The sequence below is a fragment of the Zosterops lateralis genome (assembly GCF_965231275.1).
Source record: "Zosterops lateralis genome assembly, chromosome: 18".
In the NCBI taxonomy this organism is placed as follows: Eukaryota; Metazoa; Chordata; class Aves; order Passeriformes; family Zosteropidae; genus Zosterops; species Zosterops lateralis.
Window position 1 is genome coordinate 8,256,960 of NC_139778.1, and position 16,279 is coordinate 8,273,238.

Genomic DNA, 16,279 nt, shown 5'->3' on the forward strand with positions numbered 1-16,279 from the left:
TACCTTTGGGAATACAGGAGGCATTTTGTGAGGGCTATTGTGATAGTGTTGTTCCAAGCTAATTATTTCTTAATTCACAGAAGTCTGGTGCCATCATCAGCAAGTGGAGGTGTTTTCCATTACAAATCTGTGGTTTCACATCCAAGAAAATTAAGGCTTTGGAGTAGGTAAGTCCTTCCCTGACTCTGACCTGCAGTTTTTTGGCTGTTCAATTTGAGAGTGAAGCTGCAGCTCTGGAGGAGAAACACTTGGCATCTTGTCATGAAGAAAGCTCATGTGAATGGAGTATTTATGAGAGAAAGCTGCCAAGTCAGCAACTTCACTAACTGGTTTCACAAGCTGTTTTTCCTCTAAAAGAGACCAAAGAACTGGAACGGGCTCCAGGTAAAGCAGAACTAAGGGAATGAAGTAAAGCTGTGTGTTAGTCCAACAGGGACTTTATTTGAAGGTGATTAAAAACCTCTGCTGCTGGCCAAAAACTACAGATGTGCAAGAGTTGCACCACAGAATGCACCAGTCAGAGATGGGGACAGTAAAATGGAGATGAAACAAATCAGTTGTGATGGAATATTGAGGGAAGTAGCTCACAGATGCTGTAACAAGTTTTATTAAAAGAAGGGGAAAAAAAATCTAAGATGTCAGTTAAAATTTGGAAATAAAAGTAAGTGCAGAGGTGGGCAACTTGAAAATAAATTGTGTGGGACTTGTGAAGACTAAATAAATGGGGAAAAAATAAATGGGGAGAAGCTCTCAAAGATGGCTGCAGTGCTCTAGAAAACACTTTCTTATATTGCTAGAATGCTGTGCTGCTTAGCTATATGCCCCAATAAATAATTTTCTAGACCATACACAGTTGAGGGATAAACTTTTATTTAAAAAATTTCAAATTTCTCTTGACACGTAAGTCTTAGTTGAGGTAAGTGAATGTACTAGCTTAGGAAAACAACTTTCAGGATTGGGTTTCATAAGGCATTAACACTCTTGCTTGCAGGGCTCCAGGAGCTAGAGGTGCAAATTGTACAGGAAGTGTCAAGTTTTCCATCCAGCTGAACTCTGCTGCGAAGAACAGAATTTACACATTTTTGTTCAAGCCTCTTCCGCTTCTTTGCATCCTTTGTTCCTTTAGTGCTCAGGTCTCTTGCCCTGAGACTCTTCAATCCTCCCCTGTTCACAAGGTGCAGCTCCAAGAGGTGGCTGAAAGTACCTCATTTGCAATTTGGACAGCGAGGCTTGTGCCAAGTTCAAATAAAAAAAAAAAAAAAAAAAAAAAAAAAAAAAACACCAAAAAAACACCAAAAAAACCAAACAAAAAAACCCCACCACAATAACAACAAAAGAACCGTTGGCAAACTGCCCTTGTTCAACCCACAGGGAAAGCCTGAAGGCAGAAAAACTTATCTTGCCCTCCCCAGCTATCCAGGGCAGCAGTAGGGGCCTCTCATGGCCCTTCACAGTCATCTTCAGCTGCTTTTTATGTATATTCTGAACAACCTGACACGGCATTGCCACCTCTGGAAGTACCTGAATTCAAGGTTTAAGCTTTATTTTCTAATATGTAAGTAAATATCCTGCAGAATCTACAGTCTGATCAGCCCTTCCAAAAGCACAAGAAAAGGTACCTGACCCATTGGTACCTCAGAAGTGTGGATATTCACAATTTTAGTTTCCATATGGTAAAAGTACTAAGTTACAACTAGTACCTGATACCTGAAGTGTGTAAGCAGAACTGCCAGCACTATTACAATGGAGCAAGATTTAAGTCAGCTGCTCTCTGGAGTGCCAGCCTCACCCTCTGAGCAGGACTGACACTTTCATCTACTGAACCTTTTTGTAAAAGTACTGAAAACACTCTTCACAGGAGAACTGAAGTAACATCGAAAGCACAGGATAAGCCAGTATTCTCTTTCCCTAACACTGAACTAGTGAAGCTTGAAAAACCCAGAGCACTGCAGGCCCTTTGTTGCTAAGAGTGGACGATCTGACCTGCAGCAGTTCAGTCTTCCTCACTTCATGCCTTCCAGCCTAACTCTGCTTTGTGCAGGTTCTTTGCACTCATTGAAATCCACACACGTTTTTTGCTCTTGTAAGTGGTATAAATACCAACAGCCATTCCTCTTGTCTGAAATTTTTGTAGCCCTGCTACAGCTGCTTGGAGAAAAATTCAGGCAGGATGGCTGATCTTTTTGTACTGACAGTGTGAGTAATAGCAATGTTAATTAATTGTAAAATAAGCTTTTATGCTTTAAGCTTATTATGGTTGCATAGAGGGCGAATGTAGCACATTGCCACTGGAGGAAGGGCAGTATGATTGTCTAGGCTTTATAAAAATAGTGCTATTCTAACATGATAAAATATATTTAATTTTAATTGAACTTGAGGTAAGAAGCCCCTCAGTGAGTGTTACTTTTAAATATTCTTTAAATCCAGTAGCATTGCAATCTTTTGACCAGGAATAGGCTCTCTTTGAGACTGAGCTTATCCATCTTAGTTGCTCTTTAGAGGAAAAATGTGTAACTTCTGAATTCTAAGTAATTTAATTCACACTATTATTTATCCAATCCTTCTCTATGGAGGAGACATCTTAATTACCACCATCTCTTCAATTCTGACTGCCTCAGATTAAATCTCTGCAGGCAGGGTCTGCCTGAAGCCCACCCAAAGCCCATCTCCCTTACTCCAGGTAGAACTCCAGCAGCAGTTCTGCAAGCATTGCAAACACCTGCACTGACTGCCCAGTGTCCCCAGGCAGGATTTGGGATTGCCAAGAATCCTGCACATCACAACAGCACTTGTGTTTTCAGACAGGAAGAGAAGGTTGTCTCTGAGTGTTAGGAGGGCTCTGAGGAATCACAGCTGCCAATCCACAGGCTGAGCTCAGGTACCAAATCACTGAGACTTGCTCTCTGATACATTCTGTGTATGAATTGTAACCAGGGAAGACATTCAGAGAGGCTCAGGATAACATCCTGCTCTGGGCTGTTGGTCCGCTTGAGGCAGCCGTGCATGGTCAATGTGAGCATCACCATGCAGCTACTCCAGAAAACACATTCCAAGTGACAACACAGAAAACAGTTCAAGAAGCATGGAAATAAGGCACTTAAGTGAGACAGTAACAGGCTGGCTCCCTGTGAGCCCAGGCTGGCTCAGACACCCCTGCTGCAGAGGGATGAACAGTACCGTGCGGGTGGGCACCACTGCCCGCTCAGACTCCTAAGGCAGCATTGTGCACAAGGAAGCATAGCAGGACCTCACTGCTCTAAATACTGTGCTCTGAGTGGTAGAAATACAACTTTGGTCCATTACCACCCCTAAAAGGCTTATTTCACAGAGCAGCAGCCTTAAGCAAAGTTAATTCTACACAATGTGCGTACCCTGAGACGAGTACAATGAAATACTGACAAAAATCAAGTCTGGAGGAAAAAAGGAAAAGGTCTGATGGAGTGCTTAAATTAATTTGCCTACACAAATGCTTGTTTCTAGCTTTTTTCAGAGTAACAAATCCAAAGTTTCACAACTATTGTTTAAATGAATCCAGTACGAAGTACAATATAGTGGAGTTCAAGTACTATAAACACAGGGGTTTGTTACCAGATTGTTGTCAAACAGCTGGAAACTCAGCTTTTAACATTACACTTTACAGCAAGAACAAAAATTCCCTTTACTCACTGCTAAAAGACCAAAACCTTCCAGCCTGGGTATGAAAACGAACATCCAAAATACAAAGAGCCACAGCATTGATCAAGTACCCAGTCAAAGACCACTTCTCTGTTGTTAGAGCTGATGGTTACTCGAAGCTTGAAGTTTCCTCCCTCGTTGCTGCAGGGTCCCAACTGCACCACTTCCATGTCAAATGTCACAGTCGAGCCAGAAGTAACAGCAGGCAACTGGTTTGTCATCTCTTTTCCATTTACAAATACTGCCCCTGAAACAGTCAGCAGATCTAACAATATTTCTCATTTTCTATACAATACTAATGTGCAAGACCACATCTCTCTATTTTTTGCAGGCAAATAGGGAAGTAACCCTGCTGCATTTCTCTTGTCACATGGAACAGGCTGCAATAACTGTGAGCAGGAGGAGGAGATCTGTGATCTCATCAAAGATTTTTAACTGCATGAGCAGCACATACATGTAAGTTGCTGACATGTAATGCAGGGAGCGAAAGAGCCAGGGGCTGTGGGTTTTGGGAAGGTGTAGTAGCATCTGTGGACGGCAGGGACAAGGAACTCTGCAGACCTGAGATATTCTTGAAACATGTGGTTTTATTACAAGGGTCGTGGGTAAAGAGGGCCTGGCCTTCAGCCACCAGCTTCGGCTGAAGCAAAGCCCCAAAAGAGAGAGAGAGGGTAGATCTAAGGGGTAGAAACTGGGTAAGAGTAGGGGGAAGAGAGCAAGCAAGAGAGTAGGGGAAAAGAGGGCAGAAAGAGCAGGGGGGAAAGAGCAAGAGAGCGAAGGCAAAAGCATAGTGGAGAAAGCAAGAGCGAGGGCACCTTGTTACAATCCATTCTATCTCTTTTTGTGTTGAATATTCTAATTTACAGTGACCAACCGGTGCAAGATACAAAACCTACAAACTTTGCATGCAGCCTGTAAGAACTACTGTATTACCATGTCATTTTATATTCTAAACTCTAAAGATTACTTTCTTATGCACTTGTTCCCTGATGCCTTTGGCAGAGTGGAAAGGCTACATTCCTGAGTCCTTTTGTTTTCCTGTCCTTCAACATCTCCAGCTAATCACCGTTTTCCTGCCTCCCATGCCTACATCTCAAAGCTGGCTTTCATTTCTATTTCACTCACAGGTTTTACATCTGCAGTATTTCTTACCAGACAATCATATCCGTAAGTCCTTCCTGTCCCATCTTTCCCAACAGGAAGGATCTGTGCGGCTCAGACTCACCGTTGGTGCTGATGCACACGGCTTTGTCCCTCTGCAGGGAGTCGTCCCCATTCCGCTGCTCCACACACACCCCCAAGCTGTCCCGCCGGTCTGGCTGCCCCACCGTCTCAATCCTAACAAGCAAAAAGTCAAAACCTGAAGCTTTAAATCAGAACATACCATGAAATCCACACAGTCGCTCCACGCCCCTGTACTGTGCTCCAAGGCTCTCAATAAATTCAGCCAAACTCTTTGGGAGATCCCTGCTGAATGACCAAAATTGCTACCAGCTCTCCCAAGAGCTCCACTGAGCAATGCTCTATTAATCTGAATAAAATATGAAGCAAACCTTTGCTTCCTGCAAATTTCCAGTGTTATTTAATACAATTATCTACTGTCACAGCTTAGAAATGACTTTTCAAAATGATTTGTAGTTGTCCAAAGCAGGCAATATGCTCAGCTGGACCATCAGTGATACCACACTACTATACATACAGCATTCTGTATTATGGCAATACAGCTGTAGTTTCAGCAGGGATTTAATAAGCATGACTAAAATAGGTTTTTTGGACCCTGGCATGTTCTGCTGTAATGGGACAAGGATGGGGTGTTGCTTTGGGGGTGTATTTGGTTTGGGCTTTCATAATAAATCAGCTTGGTGCAAACCAAGCAATGCCTAGAAGAGCATTTGCATGTCTGGCTTCTGTTCAGCTGTATTTCGAGTTTTAGTCTGGGGAAACAATCTCTGAAGAAAATGCAAACAAGCTGTGCAAATGACCAGGGACTCAGTTCCTTTGGGCCCCAGCAGAGGAGTGAGGCTGCACAGTTTGTACACTGAAGGGCTGTTCTGGATTTGTGTCCTTTCTCTTGTACTGCCACCTCTCAAAGGTGCTAAATCCTACTTTACAGAGACCCTGAGCAACTCAGGAAATTCAGATGGTCTTTGCTAGAAAGTAAAGCAGTTGTTTTCATTGCAGCTTGAGAGAAAGAACAGCCTGATCCATGGTTGTTGGCAAAAAAGGAAAACTTCAGCAAAACTTTCAGGAACCAGTAATTAAAAGGGGCAGTGGACTGGCACACAATGGGTTAACTCTTTAGAGGAAAAATAAAATTGGAACCATGTTTAACTTTTGCACTCCATTAGGTTTTTCAGTCCCCTGGGAATGCCACTGAGAGAGCAACAGCCTTGCACTGCAAAGTGAAGGGAAAACGATTATTGGAATCTCTAAGAAGCTTTTACTTTGGAAGAGATCCACCCAAAGCAACTCTAAAGGAGATTTCAAATTCATTTTGGTGCACAACAAAAATTCTGCACAACAAAACCTTGTCTCTGCCACTGCAGCCCAGACACTGAACTTTCAACCACCAGCAGTTCCCATTTCCCTCAGAGCACAGGCAGGACCATCCTGGGGCATCACAGGCACTGCCTCAGTGTCAGCAGAGCTGTGCTGAGTTCCTGACAAAGTCACTGTGACCACCACAGGGCTTCTCTTGGGTGAGCCCAAATCACCAGCCTGGCCACAAGGCAAACAAAGCTTTAGGGAGATGAAGAGCAGGTCACTGTGGAGAAATGTTCCCTTCTCTAAGGGCAGCTCCCTGCAGGCTGCAAGGGAACAGGAGGAGACTTGACCTAAAGCAGTGATGTTTTCCTACAGCTTGGCCAAATGCTTCACCTCAGGACAACTGCCACAGTTTATCTTTAAAATGTAGATACAAAGCCTTGTGTTTATCACAGCTTCACTGCTCACTGACAAGCTGTGCCTGGGTCCTGAACACAGAGCTGCTTGTGAATAACAATAACTTGTGTTCCAACAGCTGGAGAAAGTCAAGCACCAAGTCTTCATCCCCCAGCTCAGGAAAATCTCTCACAGTTCCAAACAAGAAGCTACTCTTGGACTTTGGAAGAGGAACAAAACCAATTTTTGAGGTTGTCCTCAATCTCAAGATTCCTGTCACGATAGTTCTTGTGGACACGTGCTGGTTGGAGCTCTGCCATCCTGAAACAATCTCCTCTTGGAGAGAAGTCCATAACCAAAATGTGAAGCAAAACATTTTCATATGCTACCAATAAAAAGCACTGGACTGAGAGAGAACCAAGGGAAACCTCAAGGTTCTGCCTTTAATTTCACAGGCATTGCTGAGCCAAGAGAAGTTAAATCTAGCAATAGATTTCAAATGAAAGCTTTAGATCTTTTTATCCATCTCAGACAGGGCAACTGAATTCATCCTCACACTACAATCATCTAAAGTTAACATAATCCATTATCAGGAAGGGATAAATTAAACACCATGGAGTAAGTCATGAAAGTATCATGAACAGCCCTTTTTAATTCCCTTTGGGGACTGCCTGCTCTACAGCAAGTAGTTTTATTTAAGCAGGGAAAAGATGAAACAAAGCTTCTGAGGTCTGTAATCACAGCAGACATATCCACAAGGACATCCCTCATACCCCATTAAACAGCATCATCTCAGGGGTAGGGTGACAGGCAGCAAAGCTGCCAAGGTTCTTAATCATGTTCTGCGTCAAATAACGAAATTCGCAAGATCCCTTCTCCACTCTGGATCTCCTAATGTCAGTTTCAAGCAGTAGTCTGATCAGCACTAATTATTTCATATGTTAAAGGCACTGCTGCCAGACTGTCATCCCAACAGCACACAGTGTTTTCATGTCCAAAGTCTTCAGAGCCAGTGAATAGTCTGGGAAGGAAAGCACCCCCTGACCCAAGGTTAAAAGGAACTAGAGGCAAAAAGCTCCACTGACTTCAGCCAGTAACAGCTGCTACAAAACATCAGGAAGTTCAACATTCCACAGATCTGCTCAGCATGAGCTATATTTTACCATCCCTCAGGAGTTCACTCATCTCTCTTTTTATATAAGTGCAGGTCCTACAAAAACATCAGGTGTTTTCCTACAAAGCCAGGAAGCAGAACCAAAGGAAGGTCAGATGTCCCACTACCTTGCCCAGAGCTGAGTTGATTTAAAACTCAAACATGCCTCAGGTTGACACCAGAATTCAGATGTGACAGCTCACAGGGGATGCACCAGACACCAGCCGCCCAAAAAGGACTTGCCTGAAGGTTAATGTCTGCCCACAGAAATAAGTGGGAGCTTTGGAGTAGAGCACGCCACACGACTGGGAGTCGTTCCGCAGTGCGATGTTCCTTCGGCTGCTCAAGCTGTAACCCTCCAGACCAGTTGTCCATTCTTCAAACAAAACAAACAAAAAAAGCAAGAAAATTGTGAACCTCGACTCGGTTCTGTCTGTGCAAAATCAAGCCAGTGCCAATGTCTGCTCACTCCACCTTGTGCAGCTTAGGCTATGTTAAGAACAGGGGCTGTTGTTGCCTTTTTCTTATGGAGAGATTTGTTTTTCAAATAAACTGCAATTACAAAAATTATTTTCCAGCTCAGAGTTCACCAGGAGTTCACTCTTGGCTGCAATCCCTGCCAAGTCTTATTGTAAGAAAAGGAAAGCCTTCATTACCCACTGCCCTTAGAAATTTGTAAGTGAAAAGAAAATTTAAGTTTTCCTCTCACCAAGATAAGAGCTTGTTATGAGCTGTAGGTCACCAAAAATGCTTATGCTGTGGTGAGGGAGAAGAAAAAACAATGCTTTTCTTCTGGCTCATGTGCTTTCCAAGGCTAAGGAAGCAGTGAGCCACGTGTGAGAGGTTCACTGAGAGTCCCTCAGCCAAGGAAGCAAAGAATGAATTGCAGGATGACGGGACAGCTCATCACATGTCACACCCCCCCCCACCCCCCATAGCCAGGGAAACCCCCATCACACAGGCTGCAGCCCCTCAGGAGTGAGCATGAGCAGCCCCTCACAGGCTGCAGCCCCCCAGGGGTGAGGATGAGCAGCCCATCATCACACAGGCTGCAGCCCCTCAGGAGGTGGGAAAACCAGCCCCTCCCAGGCTGCAGCCCCCAGGGGTGAGGATGACCAGCCCATTATCACACAAGCTGCAGCCCCAGGGGTGAGGATGACCAGCCCCCCCAGGGGTGAGGAGGGTCAGCGGAGGGTCAGCAGTACCGTGGGGCACCAGCGTGGTGCAGCCGCTCTGGGGGACGCTCCAGGGGCTCCACTCCTGCCGCCCATCCCCGCGGGCACACACCCGGAACTGGTAATCCACGTGGGGGTCGAGGTGCAGCACCATGAACTCGGTCTCTGAGCCCACGTACACGTCCTCAAAGTGGCTGGCGGTGCCCTTGCGGTACTGCAGCCGGTAGTCCTGGGCTAGGAAATCATCATCCACCTGCAGGAACATTCACTGGGTCAGACAGGACCCCTCTGGGTCTGCTCTCCCCTCTGGAGGGGCACACAGGTGATCAGACTCACAAGGTGTTTCACAGCAGAGAATGTGCCTTGTAGGAAGTAACATCAGTGTCTGAGCCAATGACAAGATGTATCAGAATTATTTCATTACAGTTAGAAGATATCTACAGAAGAAGAAACATTTAACAAAAGGCTGTTCATTCTAGCAGAGATATAAAAAAGATCCTCCAGCCAAAAGCTGAAAACAACTTTGCAGAAGAAATTCTGTGCCAGTTTTTTAACAGCAAGGGAAAATTAGTGTTGTCCTTCATAACCTGTTCCAGGGAATGATTTCCAGTTCTTTGACATCTCTGAGTCAAAAGATATTTACACACACCTCCACTCAAAAAAAACCCTCCATTATCCCCCAGGCACAACCAAACTCAGGAAACTCCTGTACAGCACAGAAAATGAGACCCCACCTGTCAGCAGTTCCTATGGTTTAATAACCTACACATCCTTTACAAGTGAGGGGTGGCCAACAATGACTGGCTGTTGCTAGAACAACAAAGGTTTGTTTGATGCTGCCAAGGAGCACAGAGCTGTCCAACAACAACTAAACCACATCAGACCACAGCAGTGGTTTACTCAAAAATAGGTTTTGTGTGTTGAAAAGAAAGGCTACTGGACTAGCTAATATAATAATATTTTCTTTTTCTACCCACTGCATCTCCCTACACAAACGTGTTTAGGAATAAAAGCATAACAGAGCAGGTCCAGCCTCATCCTGGGTCTGCTAAAGCAAGTGTCACTGCTTTAGCAGACACAAACCCCAGCACCAACCTCACACCATCTGTAGGCATGATATTTCTGGGTCTGAAAAATTTTAGCCTGCTAGCAACTGCTAACTTTTCCCAAGGAAAAATTTCTCAAGAAAGCTTCTTCTCAAAATAATCTTGGCAAACAATTCTCCTTTCTCAAAACAATCTTTCTTCAGGTGTTGTTTGCTGTTTCTCTGGTTTAGCCAATGGCATTAGAGAGGTGTCGTTCCTATTCACCAACCATATTCAGTCTGTATGGGAACATCTTATAAAAGGTAGTGAGAATTAGACAAGAAAGCTTTTTTCCTATTCTCTGTGCCTTCTGAAATATTTGGAGTCTCTCATCTTTCTTTTGTGTCCTACAACGACAGACTACCTTGTCTTTAAATAACACCATTACCACAAAAACCTCAAGTTTTAAACTCCACACTAGGGTGGACTAGTCCTTGGAAGGCAGTAGAGAATTCAGAAAGACAGTGGATTGTTTGGGTTCTTTTAGAAAAAAACTCAAGTCTAAAGGATTTTCACACAGGGTATTTTACCTACCTTACACCACCGGACTAAAATACCTCCAGGCTTTTCCACAAATTCCTCCAGCTGCACAGGTGGGCGGGATGCCACAGTTCCATGTCTGAATATTTGATTTTTCAATATAGTAAGGAGGCAGTCATCCAGCTGGGCAGATAAACAAGGCACGTCAACCAAGGAGGGCACTTCTGGTAAGCTGAGAAAGGAAAGTTTGCTTTAATGAGAGGGCCAGCTTCTACAAATTCGTATTTCATTCATACAACTTGAATATGCAGATTTGCAAAGAGAGAACAGCTGCACAAATTGGCACGTGCACTCCAAACTTAAAAGACTCGGAAAACATTGTGTTTCAGCCCTAACCAGACTGTCTGTCTGTCAGCAAATACTCTGAAACACAGGCTGTTCTACAGGGAGTGGCTTCATCCTTTACAAATAAACAGCCTATACCTCTACAGAACATATGGAGGGTGAAAACCCCCTCCATTCTGTGAGTGCCAGCCCCAATGAAAGTCTGTGAAACAAACAGGACAGCAGCTCCTCAAATGAAGCTTTTGTGGCAATGGAGCACAAAGCTTTTGTTTCAAAGGAGAAAAGATCTCCCACAAAGAAGGGCACGTGTGCCACTCCCTCAGATCACCTCAGATTGTTGGTGTCTTACCTATCTAGTTGAATGTGTAAAGCTTTTTTTGTAAAGTTGGAAAGTTTCTCATTCTGTTGTCCCACATCTCCATCGACTGCACTCTCTCCTGCAACCAAACAGTAAAAAGATTCCTAATGAGACAACGTCCACAGAAGGCATTCTCTGCTTCAAAGAATAACCAGTTCTGACACGAACAACCAATTAAATGTGAGGCACTCTCAGCACTTTTGCTAGTCTTAGCTAGAAAATACAATTACGGGTAACAATATCTAGGAATTTTTGAAGCTCTCAAACCTGTAGACACACCCGTAACAGATGTAATAATTCGCCTCAGGTCTCAGACAGGAGCAGAACTGGGGTCAGATGCCAAAAATCAAGATTATGAATCCCTTTCTCCACCTGCTTTAAATGAAGAAAAAAGCAAAGCACCTACACTGATCAGAAAATAAAAAAGCAGGCACTTAAAAGCAAAGGACAATTTCATTGTTCTGTTTGGTACAATCAAAACAGTACTATTGTCACAATGAAGGAAATAATCCATGCATTGAAGTGTGGGGATAAATACAAATATTTTCCTAAGCTTTCCATATAAAGTAGCATCCCACACTTCATCTTACAGAGACACATGCTCCAGTCTCCTGTCTGCTGACTTTAGGGTAATTTATAACTTCAGCCAGCTCAGTCCTTTTCCAACTGAAGGATTACACACATTACCAATCTCTGAAGGAAAGCACACGTCATAATTGGCAGCAGGAGATTTAATAACCATGGAGCCTTAACTCCTTTCTGACTCAGCTGCAGCGTGGACTCCTCCTGCTCAGAGCACCCAGGGAACTGCAGAGTCAGCTTCTCATCAGACTCCTTAGGATTTCACACAAAAAACCTTTGCCACCACCCTGATTCAGTAACCTGAGACTTAAAATAAAAATAAGGTGAGTACCAGCTGTCCCAGAGTTGTGGTCAGAGAAGAAACCCCAGGAAATTAATCCTTAAACACTGTGACTGGTCCTATGAGCAGGAGGCACTGGGCTCCCAAGCCAGCACAAAGCTCATGGCTGAGGAGGAATTGGGAGCTTTCCCACTCCTGGGACACAGCTCAATGTGCTTTAACTCCCAGAACTGAGCTCATGCTGAAAGAAAGTTAAAGTTGAGACATGAGAACAATGCAAGGAAACTGCCAACACACTCATGGCTCAGACATGCTCCCAGTAGGTTCTCCAGCCTGGGGAAAACAGGCAAGAGTGACATTCCTTTCTGCCGAGGTATTTAGCATCAGCAGGGTATAGTCTGGCCCTTACAGTAATATTCCACATGTCCATTTTTGTCTGCCTCATCTTCTGACTTTTTAGAGAAATTTTCCCCATACAGTGGCCATTTTATTCCTCATGTTCCCCACCAAGAGCAAACATAATCACACTCAGCAGGGCAGTGTGTTTATTTCAGCTACTATTTCAGCAAGACAGACATAATTTACTTCACCAGAACAGACACTTTGCTATAGTGGTACCCATAATGTATTTTATTTCCAAGTAGCATGACATACTTTGCTGTTTAGCCTGGAGAGATAGAGAATATCTCTGCAGTGAAATAATTCCCAAATAGGTATTTCCTGCCCTTTAGGAGAGGCTACACTGACACATGTACACCCCGGGACTGGAGTGAAACGCTGAAACACAGATCTGCAGGAGATAATAATGATCAGCTCTTCACTACACCTCCCCAATTCTTAATATTTACTTTGAGATAAGTCCAAAATGAGCCAAACACACTGACAAAAATGGGAATACTCCAGACTTTTGACAGAGCCACACTGTAAGGCAGAGCTCAGGCTCAGCACCAGGTGCTGCCTCACCTTCCCGGAGCAGATCATCGGCCGTGCTGACCCCGTGCTCAATCAGCTTCTGGCACTCATCCAGGGGCTTGATGCTCTCCTGCTCTATGACATCCACCTCCTGCAGCAGGCATGTCAGTCTCTCGTCCAGCAGCTTCTTCAGGGTCCCTTTCAAATCGCTAAAATGCTGCTCCAGCACATCCCTGGTCGATGTTGCACTATCTTTGATCTGAATTCAGGTAACAGGAAAGAAGGATTCAGGATAAAAGGCAAAGGCCATGCAGATCTTTTATTTTTCTGAAGCATCTCATCTGCCATTGCTGGAGAAAAGCTGCTAGTGGAGTCTGCTTTAAAAAATGACCACCGGTAGTTAGCAAATTAGTGAAGTCATTTTTAGTACAGCAGGGAAGGAGGCAAAGAAACCAGCCTGGATGAGGGGAAGAGCATTTTAATTAAGGAAAATACAACTTGGATTATGGGTGCTTCAATCAAGGAATTTTTCTTATCAGAAAAACCCAAATGCTCTAGATCTCCTCCCTGCTGCCCCTCAAAAAAACCCCACTCCTGTAATCCTACTCAAAAACCACTCTGCCATCATACACAGGTAATCCTCCTTGCAAACAAAAACCTATCAGACTTTTAGAAAACTATCTAGGAGCACTTTTCCAAGCCCTATCACTTCACTGCATTTTTTATATCCTCATAAAACTGCTTTCTTTTCAATTTTGTTCAAACAGGCACCCTTGGCACCAAGGGTGAACAGCAAGTCTGTTTTGACTCCGGAAGAACCTGACCACAGAAGGTTCTACAAGTGCTCATTAAAATGTCTGCAAACTTGCTGAATGTGGCTTTTAGGGAAGAAAACACATTTGAACATCTCTGAGGTAAAGATGCAAAAATCAGAAGTAAACATCTCCCCGTGAACAACTTTTCTAAGTTTGCACACAAGGAAGTGCTGCAACATGCTCACTGCCCTACACGTAATTTCTAGATCTTTAGACACTCAACACAGGAAGTTCTTTGGTTAGGTAAAATAAATTTCCTTTTCAACAAATATTCATGAAGCTCTGCAGCTGCCACACAGCTCTGTTTCCCTTTTCTTGTAATTTCAATGCTTGAGGAAAAAAAAAGGAAGTATTTAGCTTTGCAAAGGGGTGGAGCAAAGGAAGACAGAACACTCACTTCTCCAAGCTCTCTACCTCCATTACAGGCAGATAAAAACTCAGCAGCTCAGCCCCAGAATTAGATACTGCTCATATGCAAAAGAGGAAATGCAAGTCCCTGAACACACAGAGCTGTGTGAAGTTTGTGGAAAATCATGTCCCATTGGTCCAAAGGAAAAGGATGCAACGTAAGTGATCCAGCCCTATCACATCAGCCCATCAGTCCTCAAATAATAAAGCTGCCACCATATGAAACCCAGTCTAGCACACTCAGCACTTTGGGAACACAGGGAACTCTTGGATGTGCACGGAACAGCAAGTGGTCCTGAAGATGGAAAGAGAGAAAACTGAAACACGCATACAGCAAATAAATTACCCCCAGGAGGAAAAGGAAAGTAGATCTAACTACACCCTCACTGCACAAAGGCACATGGGCTGCCTCTCACTGCACTTGGAATTGTCAACAACACATCGAGATGACAAGGTTTGGATGAAAGGCAGCCACGAACAACTCATTTTCTTAAGCAGCCTGTGGTTTCAGCGACGACTAATTAAATGCCCAGTGATCACCCACACGCACTGGGAGCAGGACACTCACCCAAGAGACTTACAGCAGGTTTCTGGACCAACGGGACCTGCTTCAGAAAAACTTAACAGGTCACCACAGAAACTCTCTCTAAGCTTGGTTTTGTCTGGAGTCTTTATTTACCTCTTGCAGAGCCGAATCGAAGACAGCACAGCATCGCTCCCAGCCTGCAAACCCCCGAGAGGCTGCCGGAGCAGAGGAACCAGCCCTGCCCACACCTGCCATCTCCTCCCGCATCTCCCGGCGGGTGGCTCACAGCCCCAGCGGAGACTCTGCCCCGGCTCCAGCGCCCGGCTGCGGACAAACCAGCCGACCTGGAATGCTGGCAGCCTCCTGCCCGGCCGCGGGCTACGTGACCCGGGCGCTGCGGTGCATGGGGACAGCACGGCACCCAGAGCGGGGGCAGCCTGCCGGGGCAGGGAGCTGATGTGGAGATGGGGATAACACCCCTATTAAACCAGACTTAGCATCCCAGCTTCTCTGGAAAACGTAGTTCTTGAAGATATTTATTCCTGCCTTGGAAAACTCCTTATGGTCCCAGAAAATGAGGCTCAGCTCAGTAACAGACTTCAGCTCGCATCCCTGTCACCCGACACGTCGCACATGTGCCCGTTCCCACCCCTCCATCCCCGCGCCCCCGAGGCCACACGGGGCTCTCCTCACCCCCGGCCCGGCAGGGCTCCCCGCACCTGAGCCCAGCCCGGCTCTGCCGGCGGACAGGACCCACGGACACACACCAGGCCCCGGGAGAGGAGCTGCCGCAGCGGGGTCCCCGGTGTCGGCCAACCCCGCCGGGCACCGGGCAGGGCTCAGGCCACTCCTCCCGGGGCAGCTCCGGACAGCCCGCTCCCGTCCCGTCCCGCTTCCCCACCTGCTCCCGCGCCTGGTGCAGCCCCCGCAGCCGCTGCTGCAGCTCCCGCCGGTAGCTCCGCGCCGCCTCGATGCTCTCCCGAGCCTCCTGCAAGAGGAGCCGCACCTCGGCCTCGCCGGCGGCCTCCATGGGCAGCCGCGGCGGCAGCGAGGAGGCGGCGGGGCGGGGCGGGCGGGCCTCGCCCCCGGAAGGGCCGCGCACCCGCGGGGCGGGGCGGGGCGGGAAGCGCGGCGGGAGCGGGAGGCGGGAGCGGGAGACGGCCCCGGGGCACGGACCGGCGGGGCGGTGACGTCAAGCGAAGCGTGACGTCAGCGGCGGGCAGGGCACGCGACGGCCGCGTGACGTCACGGCCGCGGCGCGAAAACCCGACTGACAGCGGGGAAGGCGGGAGGGGGCGTGGCCTCAGCAGAGAAGGGGCGGGAGCGGCAGTGCGCGCCTGCCCGCCCGAGCCACGTGACCGGGACGGCGTGCGGCCATTGGGCAGCGGCCGCGGGTCACGCGGGAGCGGCCCGAGGCCCCGCCCCTCGCTTTCCGCGCGGAGGATCCGAATCTGGTCCCGCGCGCGCTTTTACCGCCCGCCCGGCGCGCGCGCCCGTCAGGCGGCGCCATCGGGGCCATGGCGGCGGCGCGCGCCCCCCGCCCCTGAGGCACCGCCCGGGGCCGAGGGCTCCGCGCTCCCCCCGCCCCGAGACACCCGGGAGGGC

At 46.7% G+C, this 16,279-nt stretch overlaps 1 protein-coding gene across 1 annotated transcript; it reads right to left on the bottom strand.

Moving 5' to 3' along the window:
• Positions 1-864: 864 nt before the first annotated feature.
• Positions 865-15,704, bottom strand: CRLF3 (cytokine receptor like factor 3; the record flags this gene model as incomplete). The annotated part of the gene is made up of 8 exons (XM_083874521.1): positions 865-3,922; positions 4,901-5,013; positions 7,952-8,084; positions 8,914-9,136; positions 10,503-10,680; positions 11,143-11,230; positions 12,977-13,184; positions 15,576-15,704. 8 exons carry the CDS (start codon positions 15,702-15,704, stop codon positions 3,669-3,671), a joined length of 1,326 nt encoding a protein of 441 aa, XP_083730647.1. The 3' UTR covers positions 865-3,668.
• Between the last annotated feature and the right edge of the window lie 575 nt (positions 15,705-16,279).